Genomic DNA, 20,034 nt, shown 5'->3' on the forward strand with positions numbered 1-20,034 from the left:
GCATCCTATCATCAAAGTCTTCTTTGAGGTCTAATTCTTACGTGTGGTTTTCCAATTGTTCCAATACCATTTATTGAAGAGATTATTGTCTAGTCTATTTAAAATTTGTGGCTCCATTGTCAAAATTACTTGACCATATACTTGGAGGTTTGTCACTGGATATTCTATTCTGCCCCATTTGTTTGTTTTTGTTCCAATACCATGCTGTTGTGAGTACCTAGCTTTGGAATTCAGTTTTAAGTTAGATAATGAGATGCCTGCTAGTTTCTTTTTTTTCAGTTTGGATGTGGCTATCCTTGGTCTTTTATGTTTTCACACAAACATTAAAATTGATTATGTTAAGTTCATGAATAATGTTGTCTGAGTTAGGATAGGTATTGCACTGAATCTTTATAGTAGTTTAGGTGAGATGGTCATTTTGATAATATTAAAAAAAAACTTTGACAATTCAGATGTAATGTAAAGGTATGTTGTGGTTCAAGTTGTCTCTTTTATGCCCATATTTTAGGCAACAATAAATTTAGAATTCAGAAATTGAAATTTATTCCTACCATTCACATTCTTCTTGTTTCCTAATTCTTTTTATTCAGAAATTTTAATTAATGAAAACAATAGGAAACCCGCATAAAAATACATGAGTCTAGATTAAAAGTAATTTTTAGTGCTAGATAGTAAAATGGAGAATCTAGTCTGTAGCATGAACAGTGGTAAATTATTTGTATGGCAAATAGAATGCACTTTATTTTGTATATGGAGACGGTGGCAGCAGTTGGGCTAGAGAGGTAGTTTTTGGTTAGGGTTCTTCCCCTATAGCTAGCTGACTTAGATTCCATCCCCATCACTTCGCATGGTCCTGTGGTAGTCTTTCAAGGAGTAATGCTTGATCCTAGATCCAAGGAAAAAAGCCCTGGCATGACTCCCCAAAATAAAAATAACAAGTGATGTGCCAACTGTTTGAGAGTCTACACTTTGAGAGTCTACATGGCTATGCTCATGGGTTACCCAGCTCTGGGCTTCTGTGCTCAGGAATTATTTCTCATGGTGTACTCATGGGTACTCTATTGAATGCTGGAGATTGAACCCAGATCAGTGGCATTCATGTCAAATTCCCTACCTGCTATGCTGAATCTCCAGCTTCAAAGTATCTGAGTTTAGATGGATAGTAGTTTTCTGGCTGGGAAATATTAGAGTTGTAATCCATATACAATTAGTTATTCTTCATGCCAAGATACTCCATTACATATTACTACATGACCAAGCGCTATAAAGTCAAGGTAAAGTTTTCATATGATTAAATATTTTTACCTAATATGTTGAACTTTGGGGAGTATTTTTTGAATATTTGGGAGTATTTCTAAAACATTAAGCATGTATAACAAATGTGTGCTTATGACAGTACACCCATGTCTTTAAATGCTGGATCTTCTCCCATTTAAAAATTAAACTAAAAGATTTTTACTTTAGAGGTGGAGATTCTGTTTAGAATCTCTATTTTGACTGAATATTGATAGATTTATTTTTAGAATTGAGATGTCCCCTTACTTCCTAATTATGTTATGTTTCTTTAATTTCAAGACACTCAGACATAACATATGTGGTCCTAATTACATTGTTTAGTTTCCTCGAGAAGAGGGAACTAGTTGGCAAAGAGCTCTCTATCACAGTTAATTATCACAGATAATTTAAATTTAGTAAATGCAATACTTGTTCATATATGTTTAATCTCTGTCTGGATTTATCATTTATGCTTCAGAGTCCCCATTCTCAAACTGGTCATCAAATAGTGAACTATTTCTTATATTTTTTTTTATTCTGGGAAAAAAAGCACTTCTTGAAAACCTGACTTTTGCAGACATTTAGCTATGACTATTTCCTGAACTTTGCATATTTATCCATTAATTATGTTTTCACTCAAGTAGCTTGTAAATATAGTCTTTGTAAGGGGCAAAGATCGACCTAGATGTATTTTGATTTACTGGTTTATTGATCATGACTAAGAATTCTTTTCTTTGGAACTCTTCACTTAGAAAGTCAATTTGATAACCTTTGCCTGTTCATCTAAAAGGTGTTGGTTATAAGTAACCTTGCCAATGAGTAATGAAGGACCAAAATTTTATGAATAGATTAATTAAAATGTAGTTAGAAAGCCAATGAAAAGTTAAAAATAAAAATGCTTCTTATTGATTATTATACTAATCATTAACTGCTAAGAAAATGACATTGTGTGAAGCAAAAAAAAATCATTCAGTCCCTTCGGTTAAGATTTTATTATTCTATAAAGTAATTACTCATTTACTTCATGATTCACAGTGTTCTGGTAAAGTGACTGGAGATCTTGTGGCAAGACTGAAAGCTCACATTAATTTTCCTATGTGATTCTTTCAGCAGTCTGTTCCTTAATTAATTTTGGTTTAGACTTTTATTTATTCTGAGTATTCTTAGATGTGTGTGTGTGCCAATTCTGCACAGAATAACAGCTTCATTATTGGGGTATAAATTCCCTGAGATATGAACCCTTTTCTGATGATCTTTAACCTCCAGAATTCTTAACCATAACAATATTTCCGTTTCCTTGGAAGGAAGTGGGATGAACATATCATGACCATTTCATTAGAGTTAAATATGCTATGGTAGTTGTTTCTGTTTCATGAATGTGGTACCTGCCAGCAATGTTGAAGAAAGTAGATAGTAATTCTAAATTTTTAGTCAAAATATATAGTAAATAAAAAAGATATGATGGAATGTAGTATGAAAAGATGAAGTCTACCCTAAGTTGCATAATAAAAGACTTTAGATCAAAGAAAGAAACATTCCACACCTATTTCATTCTCTTTCTGATTATACCTATAGTTATCTTTAAATATAGTTGTTGTTCTAGTATCTATTCCTATTACGGAAGAATTAAGCTGTCAATAAGTTACTTAGTTAACGAGAGGGTTGAACATTTCTTTAAGCACCAAGATAGTAGAGCTGATAATGCCTGGTAACATTTCATTATATCTGACTATTTTTGATTTCTTAGAATCAAGTGAGAAAATAGTTTTGTACAATTCAAGGTAGTGATCAGAGTTTTAGGAGACCCTCAAATAAGACCAAACAGAATAAAAATTTTTCTTTCCATCTTTCAACTGAGGTCCAGGAAACAAATAGGTTAATTATATGAAAGTTACAGATTTAGTTAATGATCAAATAAAAGAACATTAATTTAGTTCCAATATCCCAATATACATTTTGCTACATTTAAATAGAAATATTAGAATATTAATTAAATTAAAATTTTACTTGACAATAACAGAACGTCAAGGGAGGGTGGCAGGTTGATGTATCATTTTTCTAGTTTCTTTGTGAGAAGGGAAAGATTCTGATCAATGGTTAATTACTAAAACTGAAAATATAATAAAATCAATCACTCAAAATTATATAGTTATGGTAGACATTCTATAATTTAATGGGTGAAGTCAATTAGTTTAGTTAGCAGAGGTGAATAGATAAATATGAGAATGTATATAGTAGCATGTGTTTCTTTAGAAAAAGGGTCATGTTCTCTTTATCTGTATTTACTGTGTTTAAAGCTTAAACATGAATAATTTTGTAGCTTTATCTCAGGATGATTCAATTAAAACAAATCATTAAAAAATAAATAAAGGTCAAGAAAACTTGCTTTTCTTTTTTCCTTAGCTTAAGATGACAATATTTTATTTGTCTTTTTTCCTGTTTCTCCCAGCCTACAGAATATAATTTATAAATCTACAAGCAATATTCATGTGTGTTCTTCCCCCCCTTATTTAGTTGTCTGTTTTGATGCCAAGATAAACTTTGATGACAATGCAGAATTCAGGCAAAAGGATATATTTGCTATGGATGACAAATCAGAGAATGAACCCATTGAAAATGAAGCTGCCAGATATGATCTAAAATACATAGGACTGGATGGGAATATCGCTTGCTTTGGTAAGAAGACATTAATATTAAAAATAATTATTTAAATTTTTTCAGAACTTCGGAGATGAATTCCTGATTTTTCAAATAATATTTTCTAGTAGCAAGTAAGCATGTACTTAATTTTCAACCCACTATTATCTGGAAACAATATATATTTCTTCCTAAACTTCATTTTTTTCATTAGTCATTGACAAAATGATTTCTCAATTCTGACATTATTACTATTAATATTTTAGGTGTGAAAAATCTATGATTTAGAAAAGGGCCACTGTCTTGTGCAGTTTAAGATATTTAGCAGTATCTCTTGCCATTAAGATTTGTCATTCCTATGTACGAGAGAAATAGAAAGCCTGTCTAGAGTACAGGTGGGGATTGGATGGGGAGGAGGGAGATATGGGACAATGGTGATGGGAATCATGTATGTAATCAAGGTGTTTAAATAAAATATAAAAAAAAACATATACTTTGTAATCTAAGTTGGTTTGTCCCTATGGGGATGATAGTATTAAACAGAAATGAAATTATTGCAAGTTCAAAAAAATTAAAAAAAAAGATTTCTCATGACTCATTTGTGACAAATAGAATGTTTTGAGAATTGTCAGATTTTTTTTGATAGGGGAAAGCATCCCAGATGAATTATAAGAATCATTTTTGTTTTTGTGCCACACCCAGTTCTACTCAGGCTTATCTCTGTCTTTCCATTTAGTGATCAATCTTGCAGTGTTCATAAATTGTGTCTAGCATTGAACTCGGGTCAGGAGCTTGCAAGGCAAACACCTGACCTTCTGTACTATCACTCTTGCTATAGTGTCTACATTTTAAAATTATGTCACTAAACTTGCTTAGTAAAAATGCAGAACCTTTATTACCCCTGTCAAGTTAATGTACTATTGACTATTATGAGATTGGATGTCAGATAAAATTGTTTTCTCAGAGGATGTAGCAGTGAATTCATACTTTAATCATTGTGCTTAAGATTTAGGTTATTGATAACTAAATAATGCAATGTTTAATCTGTTTCCCAATTTATTAGTCAAACAATTAATTTAATCATAACCATTTAAACTTGTGAAAAGTCTTATCCAGCTATGATAAGAATGGGTTTGTTGGGCCCAAGTGATAGTACTAGGGTGTTTGCCTTGCTTGCAACAACCAAAATGTTCAATCCTTGACACTTCGTAACATTCACTAAACCCCATGAGAAGTAACCCCAAAATGCAATGCAAAGAGTGAATCTGAGCACAATGAGTGTGGCCTGAAACAAAAGTCAAACAAAATACAAAGAATCATTAGTAGAGGCAATATAATTTTTGTTATTGTCCACAGCTCTTAGTACTAGGACTTATATGCTTCATTATTTCTGACAGAACCAATTCATTGCATGGAAATAGAGGTCTTAATTTTAAGAAAAGTAAAATGCTTTAAAAAAATTAGCTCATTAAACCAACAATAACATTATATTCAGAATAGAATATAAACCTTCTCCGGTAGTTTTCTTTTCAGTATAATAAAAGATAACATTCAATTACAAATGATATCAAAAGCTCTTGCTGTTTTGGAGTAATAGTTATAATATGCCATATATTCACATCATTCTGATCTTGATAAGTTAATGTACCCTTAATATATGTGGGCATTTAGAAAGGGAAAAGATATATTGGTATGTTTAGAGCAAATTAAAAACAGATTATTTGTACTTTCTATAGGAATATGCACAACTTGACCAGTTAGCTTCAAAAGCTATAATTAACATATTTCAAATTACTTTAAGATTCTATAGAAACCATTTTTATTTCATTTGCCCCAGAACTAATTAAATTACTCAAAGTTCATAGGCTTGTCTGGAGAATTCAAAGATCATAAAACTTAGGTGTACTTAATATTGAGATTTACTGCTGTGTTCCAGGATATTTTTCTTCCTTTCTAAACTAAGAAAGGTAATTTCGTGTAATTAGGCATAAGAATCAAAAGAAGTGCAATTAATCATTATAATAAGCATGAAAAGTAAGAATTTTGAAATGAAAACTCCTGCGTTCTTTTTCTTTTCTAAGTTACTTAAGAAAAGTTCTTAAGATACTTGTATATTTGGTAGTAGTTTCAATGATTAGTTCTGCTTTTTTTAATTTGGTAAATGAGTAAAGAATAGAGATGTTGTTTTGGTACTTTCAATATTTTCTTATTCCCTAATTTTATGCACTTAAACATTGCACAAAGTATGAAACCCGATTGCAAGGATTACTGCAGGTCAGCCCCTGATAAATCTGACAAAGGAATGCATTCTCAGTGAATAAAAAATGAATAAATAATTTAATTCTTTACTTAAGTCTCTTAAAATATATTTAAAATAGAATGTAATTCACAGACCCCAGCACATTCTCAAGTCCTCATCTGTCTTTTCCAATTTTCTTGTACCTTGTAACATCCAGAACCAAGGCCTTTTCTTCACTTATTCAAATTATTTACTTGCTTAACCTCTTTTCTTCTCTCTGTTTCCCAGATGACTTAACTACTAACTAAATTCGTCTTCCCATTCCCAGGTATTTTTTTTTCTTTATTCTTTCTATTTTCTTAAGTCTTAGTTCTAAAGGTCAGTGTATATATATTGGTATTGATATAATTTTAAGCAGGGCATATGTTGAAGTCATAATCACACATTGCTCTTTTGATAATATTGGGAAGGGAAAACTTTTACACACTTCCATATATACTAGATATATACTGACTTAACCTGCTATTTTCATTTCACAGTAAATGGTGCTGGCCTTGCTATGGCTACTTGTGACATCATTTTCTTGAATGGTGGGAAGCCAGCCAACTTCTTAGATCTTGGAGGTGGTGTAAAGGAAGCTCAAGTATATCAAGCATTCAAATTGCTTACAGCTGATCCAAAGGTAACCCCAGTCTTTGAAAAGAAATTGCATAATGTCCTAATTTTCACCACCTTGAGGTATCTTTTGAATTTTATGAGTTGATAAATCAACAAAAATCATTTTTAGCCTAACTATCCCTAGTAAAAGGCTTTAACTGTCAGTCAATAGGATTAATTAATTTCAGAAACTGTACTTATAGTGTTTTGGGTGGTTTGAGAAAAGAACAATGATTTAGCATATGAAACAGTGGCATTTGTTTTCCTAAAATGTTGTTTGGATAATTTATACTGACACCATTAATTCTACTTTTACATAAAGAAAAATCAGCTTCTGCTTTCTTCTGTAGAATGTTGAAGATACTGCCAGAAGATTGGAAACAGAAAAAATATTGTAGTAATGGGAAATTATTAACAATGGAAAATATTGTTATAAAATGATCATCTCTGTTGAATATATTCTAGTAACATGTAATATTGTTTCACATACATCTTTCTTCTATATATAGCTATCATAATCTTAAGAGCTGTGATAGTATTTTTAAATACTTAAGTTAAATATTTCTAAATTACCATGATATAAAATTAAAATAACAATAAATTTAAGTACAAAAAAGAAAGGGAAGGATAAACACTTTTAAATACAATATGCCTTCATAAAATGTAAGAATTTGGTTATATATAATAACAAGGTACAGGCAGTGATCTATTATTTGGAAAATATAATTTTGAATGATATATGTAGCATTTTATTCTCCTAACAATTCTTTGGCATAGTATCTATGCTATAACCACTTAGATTTTAAAGTTAGAAAGGATTTATCTTGATTTTTGCTTATTTATTTATAGTCCACCGATTTCTGATATATCTGAAGACATGAGGGATACACATTTCTCAAAATTTTATCAATGAAAATAATACCAGATTTATTTTTAAATAAACATATCGAGCTTGAGAGATAGCACAGCAGTAGAGCATTTACCTTCACTCAACTGACCCAGGACGAACGTGGGTTTGATTCCCAGTGTCCCATATGGTCCCCTCTAGCCAGGGGCGATTTCTGAGTGTATTTCCAAGAATAACCCCTGAATGTCACCGGGTGTGGCCCCAAAACAAAACAAAAAAAAACCATATTTTGTTTTTTCCCTTTAGATAAATCTTTATTCTTTCTTCAATGCATGTGTCTTTTGTTCCTCACATTTCTTTATTTTAACAAAATCTATTCTAATTTTCTTTAAAGAAGAGGAAAAAATGTTATATCTCTAACTGTACTCATCACTCTTTGTGGTGAACTTCATGTTGAGAGCTGGGTCTTCCAGCCCTCCTCTCTTTTGTCTCTGAGAATTATTGCAAAAATGTCTTTTATTTTTCTTCAAACCCATAGATGAGGGGACCATTCTTCATCTATCTCTCTCCCTCTGGCTTATTTCACTCAGCATAATAGATTCCATGTACATCCATGTATAGGAAAATTTCAGTGTAGTTAGAGAAATAACTACAGTGAGAACTATAATAGCAATGTGAATTATTGAGGTAAGTAGAAAGCCTGTCTAGAGTACAGGCAGGGGTGGGGTGAGGAGGAGGGAGACTTGGGACATTGGTGATAGGAATGTGGCACTGGTGAAGGGGGCTGTTCTTACATGACTGAAACCCAATTACAATCATATTTGTAATCAAGGTGTTTAAGTTAAGATATTAAAAAAAAAAGAATTGCAGGACATGTTCCCCAAACAGTAGCAAATGCAACAAATAAAAATATTTTAAAAAAAAAACATATAAAGATTTTTCAAAAATTCACAAAAAATTAAAATTTATTTAGTGCTACTTATAATGTAAAATAAGTGAAATGAATTATACAATAATCAAGTAAATATTATTTACTAAAGAGAAATTATACAAGAAGTGAGCATAAATTACCAGGAAAAATGAAAAGTAATTCTCAAACCTAAGATCACCATGCTGAGATGCAATTAAACTATCTTTTCATTAGGAAATTAAAACATTAAGGCAAAAGAAATAAAAATTTGTGTTAAACAAAACAAATCAAAATGAATTAAAAATAACAAATTGGAGATTGCACTGATTTTAAAAACTAGAAGAGTTGAAAGGATATTTCCAAAGTTCTAAACTTTCCAGTGATAAGTGCATATCAAAATTATCAGGTGTTAAGTGTTTTTCATACTATAATAATATCCTAAGATAATATAGATGAGGGCCAGGAAGACCAGTGCTTGCATAATATGGAGTTTGCCACAAATAATAGTGGAGTAAAGTTAGGGCAGAGAAGAGAAAGTTATGACAATGACAGTACCCTGGAGAACAGGGTACTGAAAGAAGATGTGATCTTATATGGTATTCTCTCATTACAATAATGTCTAAAACAACGGTCTAAAACCACATTGTCTAAAAGAAGGGAAAAAAAGAGGAAGAAAATAAAACAGTCTGAACATAATGGGAATTTCCCATGGTAAATTAAGCTTGACATAAAAATTTAACGTAAAACAAAATGTATGCTTTTCTGTTTTTTAATGGTTAAATATTTACATGTTTTTTTAACCTCTCAATGATGTTTACAAAATAAAATATAAGAAGTATCCACTAATTATCTTAAGTTATTCAGTATTATTTAAAAAGAGCAACATAACTAAAATAAAAAATCACCAAACCCTAAAGTATTTCTAATTTTTAGTTCACAATTACTTTGTTTTCATCAGTTACATAATAACATTATGAACATATTTAAATAGTACATTATTTAATTTATCCCTTAACATATTTTATCTAAGAGAAGAATCCTTTTGCCATAGATTTTCAAATCAATATAAATCTGTAAATACTGTAGAATAACACACTGCTTTTAAATTGCTTGAATCACAAAGTACCCTGGGAGAAGAGACTATAATAAAATACTCAACTTTTATTGTCAACTGAAATTCAAAACAAAGAATAATAAGAGAGCCATCCAGGGATTAGATCTACCAGGAAAATCATTGCATTTTCTTTGGACTATCTCTTCTTAGTGTCTGATCCTGAATTTTAATTTTGTAAAAGTGCAGGAAGGAAATGAAAAATCACTGGCAGGACTTTTTTTTTTTTTTTTTTTTTTTAAGAATAATCTCTTCAAAAATTTTAACTTTGCCCTGTGGAATATTTTTAAATGCTTGGAGTATTTAAACTCTTTTAAGATTGGCTGTCATCGTCAGTAGATAAAGGTATGTGGGAGTTATATTATTTTTATATGCTATATCAGGAAAATGAATGCATAGAGCAACTTACAGTACATTTTCCAAATCTTGAAGTCTCAAAGCCAGTTAAAAGCTTAGATATGTAATGGATATTTTCAATTCTGGCAATGTTTCACAGATTTAAGAGAACAGAGGCTAAAATATCTTATAGAGGAATTGATTTAATTTTGCAAGGAAACTGGTTGTAGTTTTGGCAGTAATTATTTCACATAGAACACCATCCAGCTACCCAGAAGTAGAGTCCCAAGAGTCCAAAGATAATTATTTCAAAGTTATTGATTTTCTTGTTATATATAAGGAAAAAAAATAAGTGGAAAACTGAAACTCAGAATTATATATTCTGTTATTAAGCTTAAGTCAACAGATCTTTATAATTCCTTTTTTGTCATATATAGGAACTAATTCTTATAATCAAATAACAAACATCATTACAGAAAAAAATTGTAATAGACATAATTTTCCACTCATGTCAGCTATTGTACTAAAATTTATATTTTTCTTTTCTTCCAAGACAAATCTTGATTTTTATTTGTACCTAAAATGAGTGCCATACTCATAAAATCCTTATATAATTTTAACAAGACTTCATCTATCAAATTGTCCAAGAATATTCAAAATATCTGAATCAATAAACTGGCTTTTACATGAAATTCTACCAAAAATTTATATATTTAAATCTAAACTCCTTATGTGATAGTATTAGAAGCCTTATGGGTATATAATGACATTAAACTCATTTAGAAAATAAAACTAGATGTGGGTGAATAGCAATACCAGTATATTCAGATAATTTATTATTTAACAATAACTTTGATAAATTTTTTTAAGATAAAAATAATTTCTTCTCTTTGGAAGGTAAAACCCTCATCAGTAGAGTAAGTGACTTTATAACAGAAACTCCCTAGAGAACTTCCTCACAAGGTGACAGTCTAGCTTAGCTCACTGGCTGGTTGTGGTCAGATGTGGTTCTCTGCAATTCTGAGTATGCCAGTGAAAATTTCTAGCTTCCAGAAGAGTGATAGATCAAGTTTGTTGCTAAATCCAATGTTTCTCAACCTTTTCCTCATGTGGTCTTTTTTCTATCTTGTTTCCTTTCTGATACCTTCCTGTATTAGCAATTGTCCCATAATCTTATGCCATTGATCTCTCCCTATTATGTGATATTTTTGTATCTTGAAATATCCAAGGGACTGATAGGAGTTTATAAAGCCATCAGGTTCCTGATTGAGAAATGCTTATTTAAACCATACTATCTCTGTAGTTAAGATATCACCATCTGAACAGTCAAAGACAACAGCCAAAAACGGAATTGCCCTGTCCTTGTTTTATCTTGCTTTCTCTCTAAAAGTTTCTACTACCCTAAATCCAAATATATACATGCCTGTCCAGTTTTGAGTTTTATATAAACCATCATACAATATATAAGTTCTTGTGCTATTCTACTTTAACTTAATGTTTAATTTGTGAGGTTCACTTGCTTTTATTATAGTGCTGATTCACTCATTTTATAGCTGTACTGCTTATTGCATATTCTACCCAAATTTTTCATCTATTTCAGTGGACATTCACAGTACTGTTTGACAGTTATTAATATAAGTGTGATGAACAATTTTACTTATAATCTATGTTCCTTAACCAGTGACTGTCTGGACCTCTGTAGACTACCATAATATTCTGGGGTATGGCACAGATGAAAACAGCATCATGAGGTGCCATGGTACAGATATTGAAAAGCAGAGAGTAGTATAGAGCTACAGCAAAAAATAAGGTTGAGACCACAGATAATAAGGCTTTAGAATGTAGTTTTTGGTGTAAGTATTTAGAACTAGAATATCTGGGAATTTAGGTCTGTAGATATTCAGTTTAAAATGGTAACACCAGAAGTCAGAGCAGTGGCGCAAGTGGTAGGGTATTTGCCTTGAACGTGCTAACCTAGAATGGACTGCAGTTCAATCCGTTGGCATCTCATCTGATCCCCCAAGCCAGGAGTAACCTCAGGCCATCACCAGATCCAAATACAAAGCAAAACCCAAAACAATAAAAAGAAATGGTAACACCAAACCTAGTTCTCTGGATGTACCAATCAAACTCTCCTAGTCATATGTGGGTGCTCCATTTTCTCAACATTTGCTATACTCTTTTGCATTTTAGTCATTTTTGTAGCTAAGTGACAGTATTTGATTGGTTAAATGAACTTCTTAACATGTGAGGCTGTGTGTTTTTTCAAATATTTATTATCTATTTGAATATACTCTAAACTTTTGCTCTCTTGCTTCAAATTAGACATAAAAGTAATACCTAAAAGCATTATTCTAAGTGACAATAGTTATAGTATATGGGAAAATGCTAGAAAAGATTTCTAAAGCACAGTACAAACTTGAGTTTCTGATTGTGGCAGCAGGAGCGGGGTTTAATGAGTGTTCAGTTCTATTATAAAGTGTAGAAATGCCAAAACAGTAGGAGTATGTGGCCACCTACAGAAATGGGAGGTATTAGAAACAGTTTCATTGACACCTAAGTTGTTTAGAAGTTAGTGAAATTTGTAAGCATTTTTATATTTCTTTTCAAAAAATGAAGAAACCAGTTTAATAAAGGCAAGCTTAAATTTATGTCTGAAGGTTTAAAATATTTATCACTTGGTGAATCTAGCTTTAAAACTCTGTTCTTTAAATGTCTTTAGAAAGTATGTGGGTTCAAACCCAGGACCTCACACAGACAATGCTCCACTGAAAAGATAAATCCATGTAGATGTAATGATAATCACCTCTCAGAGAAGTTGTTAAGTGTAAGTCTTTTATTCTGCATGATATTGTTAGGCATCCTTCCATGGTTTCATGGTTTTCTCCCTGAGGAGAAACAGCCTACTACAGTGGTAATTAAAATAGGAATTAGCATGTCATATTTTCAATTATAGGATCAGAATTTTTAGATGTACAAAGATTTAAAAACAAACAAACAAACAAACAAAATGGATAGCTTAATTTAAAAGAAAATTTTGTTTTTTAATTTTTAAAAATTTCTTTAAGCAATGTGGTTCACAAGGTTAATTATAATATAGTTTTTTTTCATAGTTACAAAGATGTTCATGATTGAGTTTAGGTAATGCAATATAAAAAGTCCTTCACCAGTGCACAATTCCCCCTCTAGTGAACCCAGTGTCCCTGCTGCTCTCACCTTTCCTTTCAACCTGCCTATCTCTGAGCCAGAAATTGTTCTCCATCTTTGTCTCTGTTTTTGTTTTTCTTTGTCTCCATGTCTCTCTTTCTCTTCCCTCTCCTCCCTCTCTTTTTCCCTTTCTTTTTTCCCTTTAAACACTGTGTTTTGCAATATTATTAGTGATGTGTATCATGCTTATCGTTTTATCTCCTTCCAGCATGCAGAGTGATCCTTTCCAACAATCAATGTCCTAGGGGTTTCTTCTCTGGCATACATGCAATTCCCTGCGATTTGTGCCAAGCTTCTTACCATGGACTTGTCCTATTGGTCTCCATCTTTATTGTCTTTAAATATTATTACCACACTATCATTTTTATATCTTGCAAACGAGTGTCATCATTCTATGTTTGTCCATCTCCTCTGATTCTTTTCAGATTCTGATTCTTTTCTGATTCTTTTCAGCATAGTACTCTCCTTATCCATCCATGTATGAGCAAATTCCATTTTTTAATTTTCCTAGCAGCTGCATAGTATTTTATTGTTTAGATGTCCACTCATCTTGTTTAGTATATTTAGTATATATTGTTTAGTATCCACTAACCTGTTGCCAGAGTTGGATTGTTTCCAGATCCTGTCTACTGTGAATAGTGCTACACTGAAGATAAAAGTACAAAAGACTTTTCTGCATTATGTATTTGGGCTCAATGTATTCCCAGGCTTGGTATTGCTTGGTCATAGAAGCTTAATTTCTGTTTTTTGAAAAAATACTGTTTTCCAAAAAGACTGGACCAGTCAACATTTCCACTAGAACTGAATGAGAATAGTGAGTTTCTGTGTTGCTTTCCCATTGTGACCTTTGCACTGTATTGTTATGTATGATATATATATATATATATATATATATATATATATATATATATATATATATATATATATATATATATATACATATTGTTTTCGAGCTCCTTGACTGGAAGAATGCACAGCAACAGAACAAAGTAGAGACGTCCCACACTTCATGAGGCACACTGACCTGAAGTGCAAAGAGAACCCCACTTCTGACCTGTCTATTTGCCTCAGTTTCTTGGTATTGTATGACTGAAAGCCCCCTTCTCTCATTCTGGATCCTGATATTTCTCTTTCTCTTGAGGTGTAATCACGTGGTGTGAAAATGGATCTTCTGAGTCAAAGAGGATTCCAAAGCTAGTCTGTCTGCCTGCCTCAATTTCTAAGAGTAGAAAAAATTTTTTTTCTTATACATTTGGGAGGGTATAGGGAGCATAAAAAAAATGCATCAGGTAGACCTCTTGTCTTTTACTCAACTAGTCAGTGGTCCTATTTTGGCACTCTTATGGTCACCCAATCCCTGCCTAAAATGATTCTTAAGCACATAGACAAGAGTAACCACCAGATCTCTGAACATTGCTGGGTGTGGCTTATAAAAGAAAACATAATCACACTGCCAGGTGGTGTATTGGCTTCGTTGATCTTAATGACTTTGGCATAATTTTTTGTATAGAAATATATAATCTATATTTGGCTTTGCTTTCTACTCTAAGGTGCCACCGTGCTTAAGAAAAAAAATGGAAAGTTGCTCTATTCTTTCCCATTCTCTGTTGTGGTTTCATATTAACATAATTTTTAAATATTGACTTTTACATTTATTATACTTATATTCAGTTGTCCAAAATTTCCAGAAAGTCTGGTTTTGTGTATTCAGCTTATACTTATGTCATTGTACCTGCCAATACTTCTCAATAAGACTGACGCCCTAATTTTCACAGTTGGCCTTATATTTACACATTTTCAGTGTGTCTGATAGCTATCAAACTTTAAAGAAATCAAATGTGACACTCTAAACCATTTTTTTCATATTTCTTGCTAATATACTAAAATGATTTTTTTCAAAATTTAGATAATTATATGCTTTTTTGTTTCAAGACAAGTTATATAAAGAATTGAACAAACTTTGGGTTATTTTAGTAAACTTTATCATTAATTCCTGCATACTCAGTAATTGATTTTAAATCATATATGGAGATGCTTTTGTAGACTGTTAAAAAGAAATTAACACAAATCAAATTAAAATGTCACATTAGTTGGAAGTAATTATCGTTATCATAAAGTTATTTCTTGAAAACATTCTTTTCTATTTATTGTATTAAACAAAGGTGTTAAATTCAGCAATTAGAAAATCGTGCAATTTTGAGGTGATTAAATGATGCCCAAAATTAATATCAGATACTGTTGACCTTTAGAATGATTTTATTATATACATAGTAAGATTTTTATTAACTTAATTTTATAAATATCATTAATATTATTTATCTGCAAGGATTTTTTAAATAATTAAGGAATTTTCTAATCTTGTATACATTTGAAATATTCTTAGTATATGTGATTCTCCTTTGTGGATTTTTATGTGCAAATTGCCTATGCTCCAAAGTTTATTTTTTATCCCCAAGTCAGTACCTTTATTCCTTTTATGATCATTTTGCATAATACAAAAAAAGTTGAGCAAGCAGATGCAGATGTATGCAACAAAGGTTAAACAGGCCAGTGCTCTGTTATTTCATCTTCATATTGAATAGTGCCAGATTTTTACAAATTTACTAACATAGTTTTTGATATTTACGTTTAACAGTTTAACAGTGCTGTGGATATGCACATTGCTTTTTTTTTTTTTACGTGTTCATGCTGTTTATTATAAGGAAAATACAAGTCAAAACAACAAGAAACCATAGCACACCAGTGACAATAGCATAAATAAAAATGATTACAAACAAAACAACCTATGTTGGTGGGAATATGGTAACAAAATGCAGGGTCCAGAAGCCCCCCAGGGGGGCCCGGCCAGCAGGAATTAGCTGGGAAGGCTTCTCAGACGACCGCACTTCTATTTTGCTGAGTAGAAGCACAACCACACTGTAAGAAATTTAAGAGAGGTTAATAATAAATGGCCTAAGACAATATTTCACTGTTCAAAGGCGTTTATTGAAATACAACTCCTTCTTTTATAGTGAAGGAGAAGGGGGCAGTACAAAGGTGCTGTCAATCATACTTTTGGCGCGAAGGCTCATAAGGAAGTGGGCAGTGGGCTAGGGGCTGGATGACCTTCAAGCTATGCTGAACGTGCTATTTCAATGGAAACTTCTAGTGTCCTTCTAGCTGCATTCTTAATTGCTTGACTATCAGGAAATGGTGCAATATGTGCTTGCCTAAGTGATCTTGAACAGACAATATAGCATATACTTATTGATAACAGCCTAAATTACTCCGGAATGTGGTCTTAAGGAATGGGGCCTAGTTTCTGATAACTGTACCAGGCAGTTTTTACTCTCCTCCGGGCATAGAGCTTAATTATGTCCTGCAGCTGCACATTCTTTTCTCTTAGCTCAAAAATTTACAGCAAGACTGCATATTGCTTTTAGGTGAAAAGCTGGGCTATGGCAGAAAGAACAGCAAAATGTCCTCAAACAAGTCAGTTCCCAACAACAAAAGTAACCCTTTTCACAATTAGTGACAATATTATCTGGTTCAGACTCCATGGGGAAACTGTATGGAAATTCTTTTGATGTGCTTTAGAGAGAAAAATATGTTAAATAACCTTTGTTCAAACATAGGTTTTGCAGTGCTAGCTATTATTTCACTGTTAGCAATTTATATCAATGTCCTAGGTCAGAAACATACACCATTTTTTGTTGTTGTTGGGGACCAGAGAAATATTACCAATATTACATTGGGAAAAGCATTTGCATTGCATCAGTCTGTCTGGGTCCCATTCTTCTATATGGTCCCCGAAGCATCAATAGTGAGTACAGAGCTAGGAGTATAACGGATTGTGGTCAAAACTACACAAAAAGGAAAGTTTTTGTGTTGATTGATGAGAATGTGGCTAGAGGCTTTCAGAGACCTAACTCTCTGTCTTCCCTGGGAGTAGTGATTTAATACTAATTTTTATGTAATTGTAAAGTATTTTGGGTCATACAATCTGCACATACAATATTTTGGGTAATTCTGGACAGCTCTTCAGGGATTATACACTTGGAAAAAAGTCCATTGTATATTCTTGAGACAAAACTATCAGAAGCTTTTAACATGGATGTAAAAATAATTTTATTTCACAATTTGCATTTATATATTTTCTAGAGTGGAATTTTTTATGAGAAGCTCCTGAATGTGCATATTAGACAATATTTTATACATATAGATTAAACAAATGGATTTTAAATTTTTTTCATTAAGAATGATTTTAAGGGGCCGAAGAGATAGCATGGAGGTAAAGCATTTGCCTTGCATGCGGAAGGACAGTGGTTCGAATCCCCGCATCCCATATGGTCCCAGAGCCTGCCAGGAGCGATTTCTAAGCCTAGAGCCAGGAGGAACCCCTGAGTGCTGCCAGGTGTGACCAAAAAAAAAAAAAAAGAAATGATTTTAGATACATTTATGTTACATCACTTTATGCTTATAAGTAGTTTTCTTTAAACTAAATAATAGATTTTTATTTTAATAAACATTGCCATTGAAAGTATTAAGTTTATGAAAATTTTTTGTAACTTTCTTCCTGTAATACAGCTCCTACAGCAAACTTCTAGCATTATTCGTGCAAATTCTTACTTTGCCAAAGGTTGCAAAGGTTGGGTTTGAGGGAGGGCAAGGCTGTTGAGTCTCACACAAATGTGCTCAGGGCTTACTCCCTTCTTAATATTTAAGGACTATTCCTGATGGTGTAAAGGAAACATGTGCAGTTCAAGGGATGTGCCATGTAAGCATCTGAATTCCCATGCTGTGTCTCTGGCCAAATTTCATATATTTCTTTTTATATGAGGTTATAATTACATAAGTTTTTTTATTTGTGAACCTTTAAAAATAAAATTATAGGAGGCCAGAGTTTTAGAAGCAGCGAGTGTATTTGCCTTGCACAAAGCCAACCTGGGTTTCATCCTTGGCATGTCATACAATCTCCTTAAACCCACCAGAAGTGATATCTGAGCATCCCTCAGTGTGACCAAAATGACAACAACAACAACAAAAATTCCTGACATTTTATAACAAAATCTTTCTGTTTTGTTAGCATCTCTCTGGCTCTCATAAATTTTAATAGCCAGATTAATAATGGGTACTTTATTAAAGATGTCTACATACCTCTGTCCACATGCCTCTTTCAAAAGGTATGTAGGTTGTATAAATTTTTGTCATTTTTCTAAAGCACCATATTTCATGTTTTATATACAAATGTGAAGGAAACAGGTAAGAACAGCTCAGTGGTACATATCGGATATTTATATCCGAAAGATGTAAATTATAGCAAAGCTAGATTTCTAGAAGTTTGTGTGCTTTAGACCTTGATAAACTAGTAATTTGTTTTTTAATAATCTATGGTGAATTATTCAGTAATATTTGATATAGTCATAATAACTTGCCTGGACTCTGAAATATCAAAAACTTTCAAAAAAAGCTTAAATTTCCTTCTTTAAAGTTCAGAACCATAATTTTTTGGGATCTTACATGCATTTAATGAAGTAAGAGATTTTAAAGATACTTGATGTAAAATTCTAAGCTCACCTTAATTTTGTCAAGTTTCTTAATGATATTTTATCTTAAAAACCTCATAATAATTCATTAGTTAATGTAATTTGGGGTGATTTCGAGTGATACCTAACAGTACTCAGGGACTGCTTTCAAGTCGGTGTTTGATTGATCAGATAGTATTATTAAAACCTCCCCCATGAAAAATGTACTCAGGTCATTTATTTACCCATTTACCTATTTAACTGTTATTTTATTTTATGAGGGGCCATACTAGGTAGTTTTCTGATCTAACTTCTGGCTCTGCACTGGGTCCATTCCTGGTAGATCCCTGGGAATTCTATGCAGTTCTATTATATATAAATATATAATAACAAGAGTCTTATCTCATGTTCTTATGTACTTAATATCTCTCTAGCCCCTTCAAACTTTGAAAAAGTAAAGAGCTTCTCAAACATGTATCTTTTACCTCTCATAATTCCTAAGCCAGGTCAAATTGGTGGTATTTGTCCTTATTTTGTTTATTTTCTGTATAATATTTTTAGAGAACACAGTTACCTCCAAATACTGTTTGTTCCCCCACTACTCATTGCTTTTTTTTTAAGTAAATGTTTTCCTTTGTTTCACAGTATATTTACTCTTCCTTTGAGGTTTTAGCTCAGATTTTTATATAATTTAAATTTCTTCTTATCATTTATCATTTCTAGATAATCTGATGATACATAAACAAAATAACATGTTCAAAAATTACCATTTTTGAAAAACCTAGTATTATACTGTAGTCTGCATTTCTTTTTTTCACTTTAAGCCATTCTTCTGTATTTTCTCCATCAAGAAGAAAGCTTACATTTATAGTTTTCTGTTCAATATCCTCATGTGCCATTATCTCTGGCACCAGGTGAACGAGTCTGTATCAAGGTTGCACATGAAATAATACATGTTTCTGAGGGTGAAACATGTGTAAGTCTGGCAGTCTTCTACCTCATATGGAGACCAAGCTGCCTGCCAGAACTGCCATTTTTATTGAGTACAGAGACCACCCCTGAGTGAGGCAGTAAGGACAGATAGCTCAGGTTATCCTGAGTCAGCCCCACCCAGGTTCACAGTAAGATGATCTCTGTTTTGGGGTAAATCCAAGTTGTAAACAAACATACAAATGAACCATGGATGATCTTTGTTTTAGGTAAAATAAAGTGTAACCTAATAGGACTCATCCTGAAATCATTTCCCAAACTAGATACTGGTGCCATGTGTCTGACAAAATTTGGTTGGAAGCAAAATTCTAATAAGAAACA

The 20,034-nt window shown here is 32.2% G+C and overlaps 1 protein-coding gene across 1 annotated transcript in view; it reads left to right on the forward strand.

The window, feature by feature from the left end:
- The window catches only part of SUCLG2 (succinate-CoA ligase GDP-forming subunit beta), a 318,225-nt gene that overhangs the window by 194,591 nt on the left and 103,600 nt on the right, over positions 1 to 20,034 (forward strand). Inside the window, exons 9-10 of the mRNA XM_049777671.1 lie at positions 3,790 to 3,951; positions 6,691 to 6,833. Of these exons, the coding sequence (XP_049633628.1) occupies positions 3,790 to 3,951; positions 6,691 to 6,833 (305 nt within the window). The remainder of the gene's footprint in view (positions 1 to 3,789; positions 3,952 to 6,690; positions 6,834 to 20,034) is intronic.

This window comes from Suncus etruscus, chromosome 7, assembly GCF_024139225.1.
Source record: "Suncus etruscus isolate mSunEtr1 chromosome 7, mSunEtr1.pri.cur, whole genome shotgun sequence".
NCBI classification, from domain to species: domain Eukaryota; kingdom Metazoa; phylum Chordata; class Mammalia; order Eulipotyphla; family Soricidae; genus Suncus; species Suncus etruscus.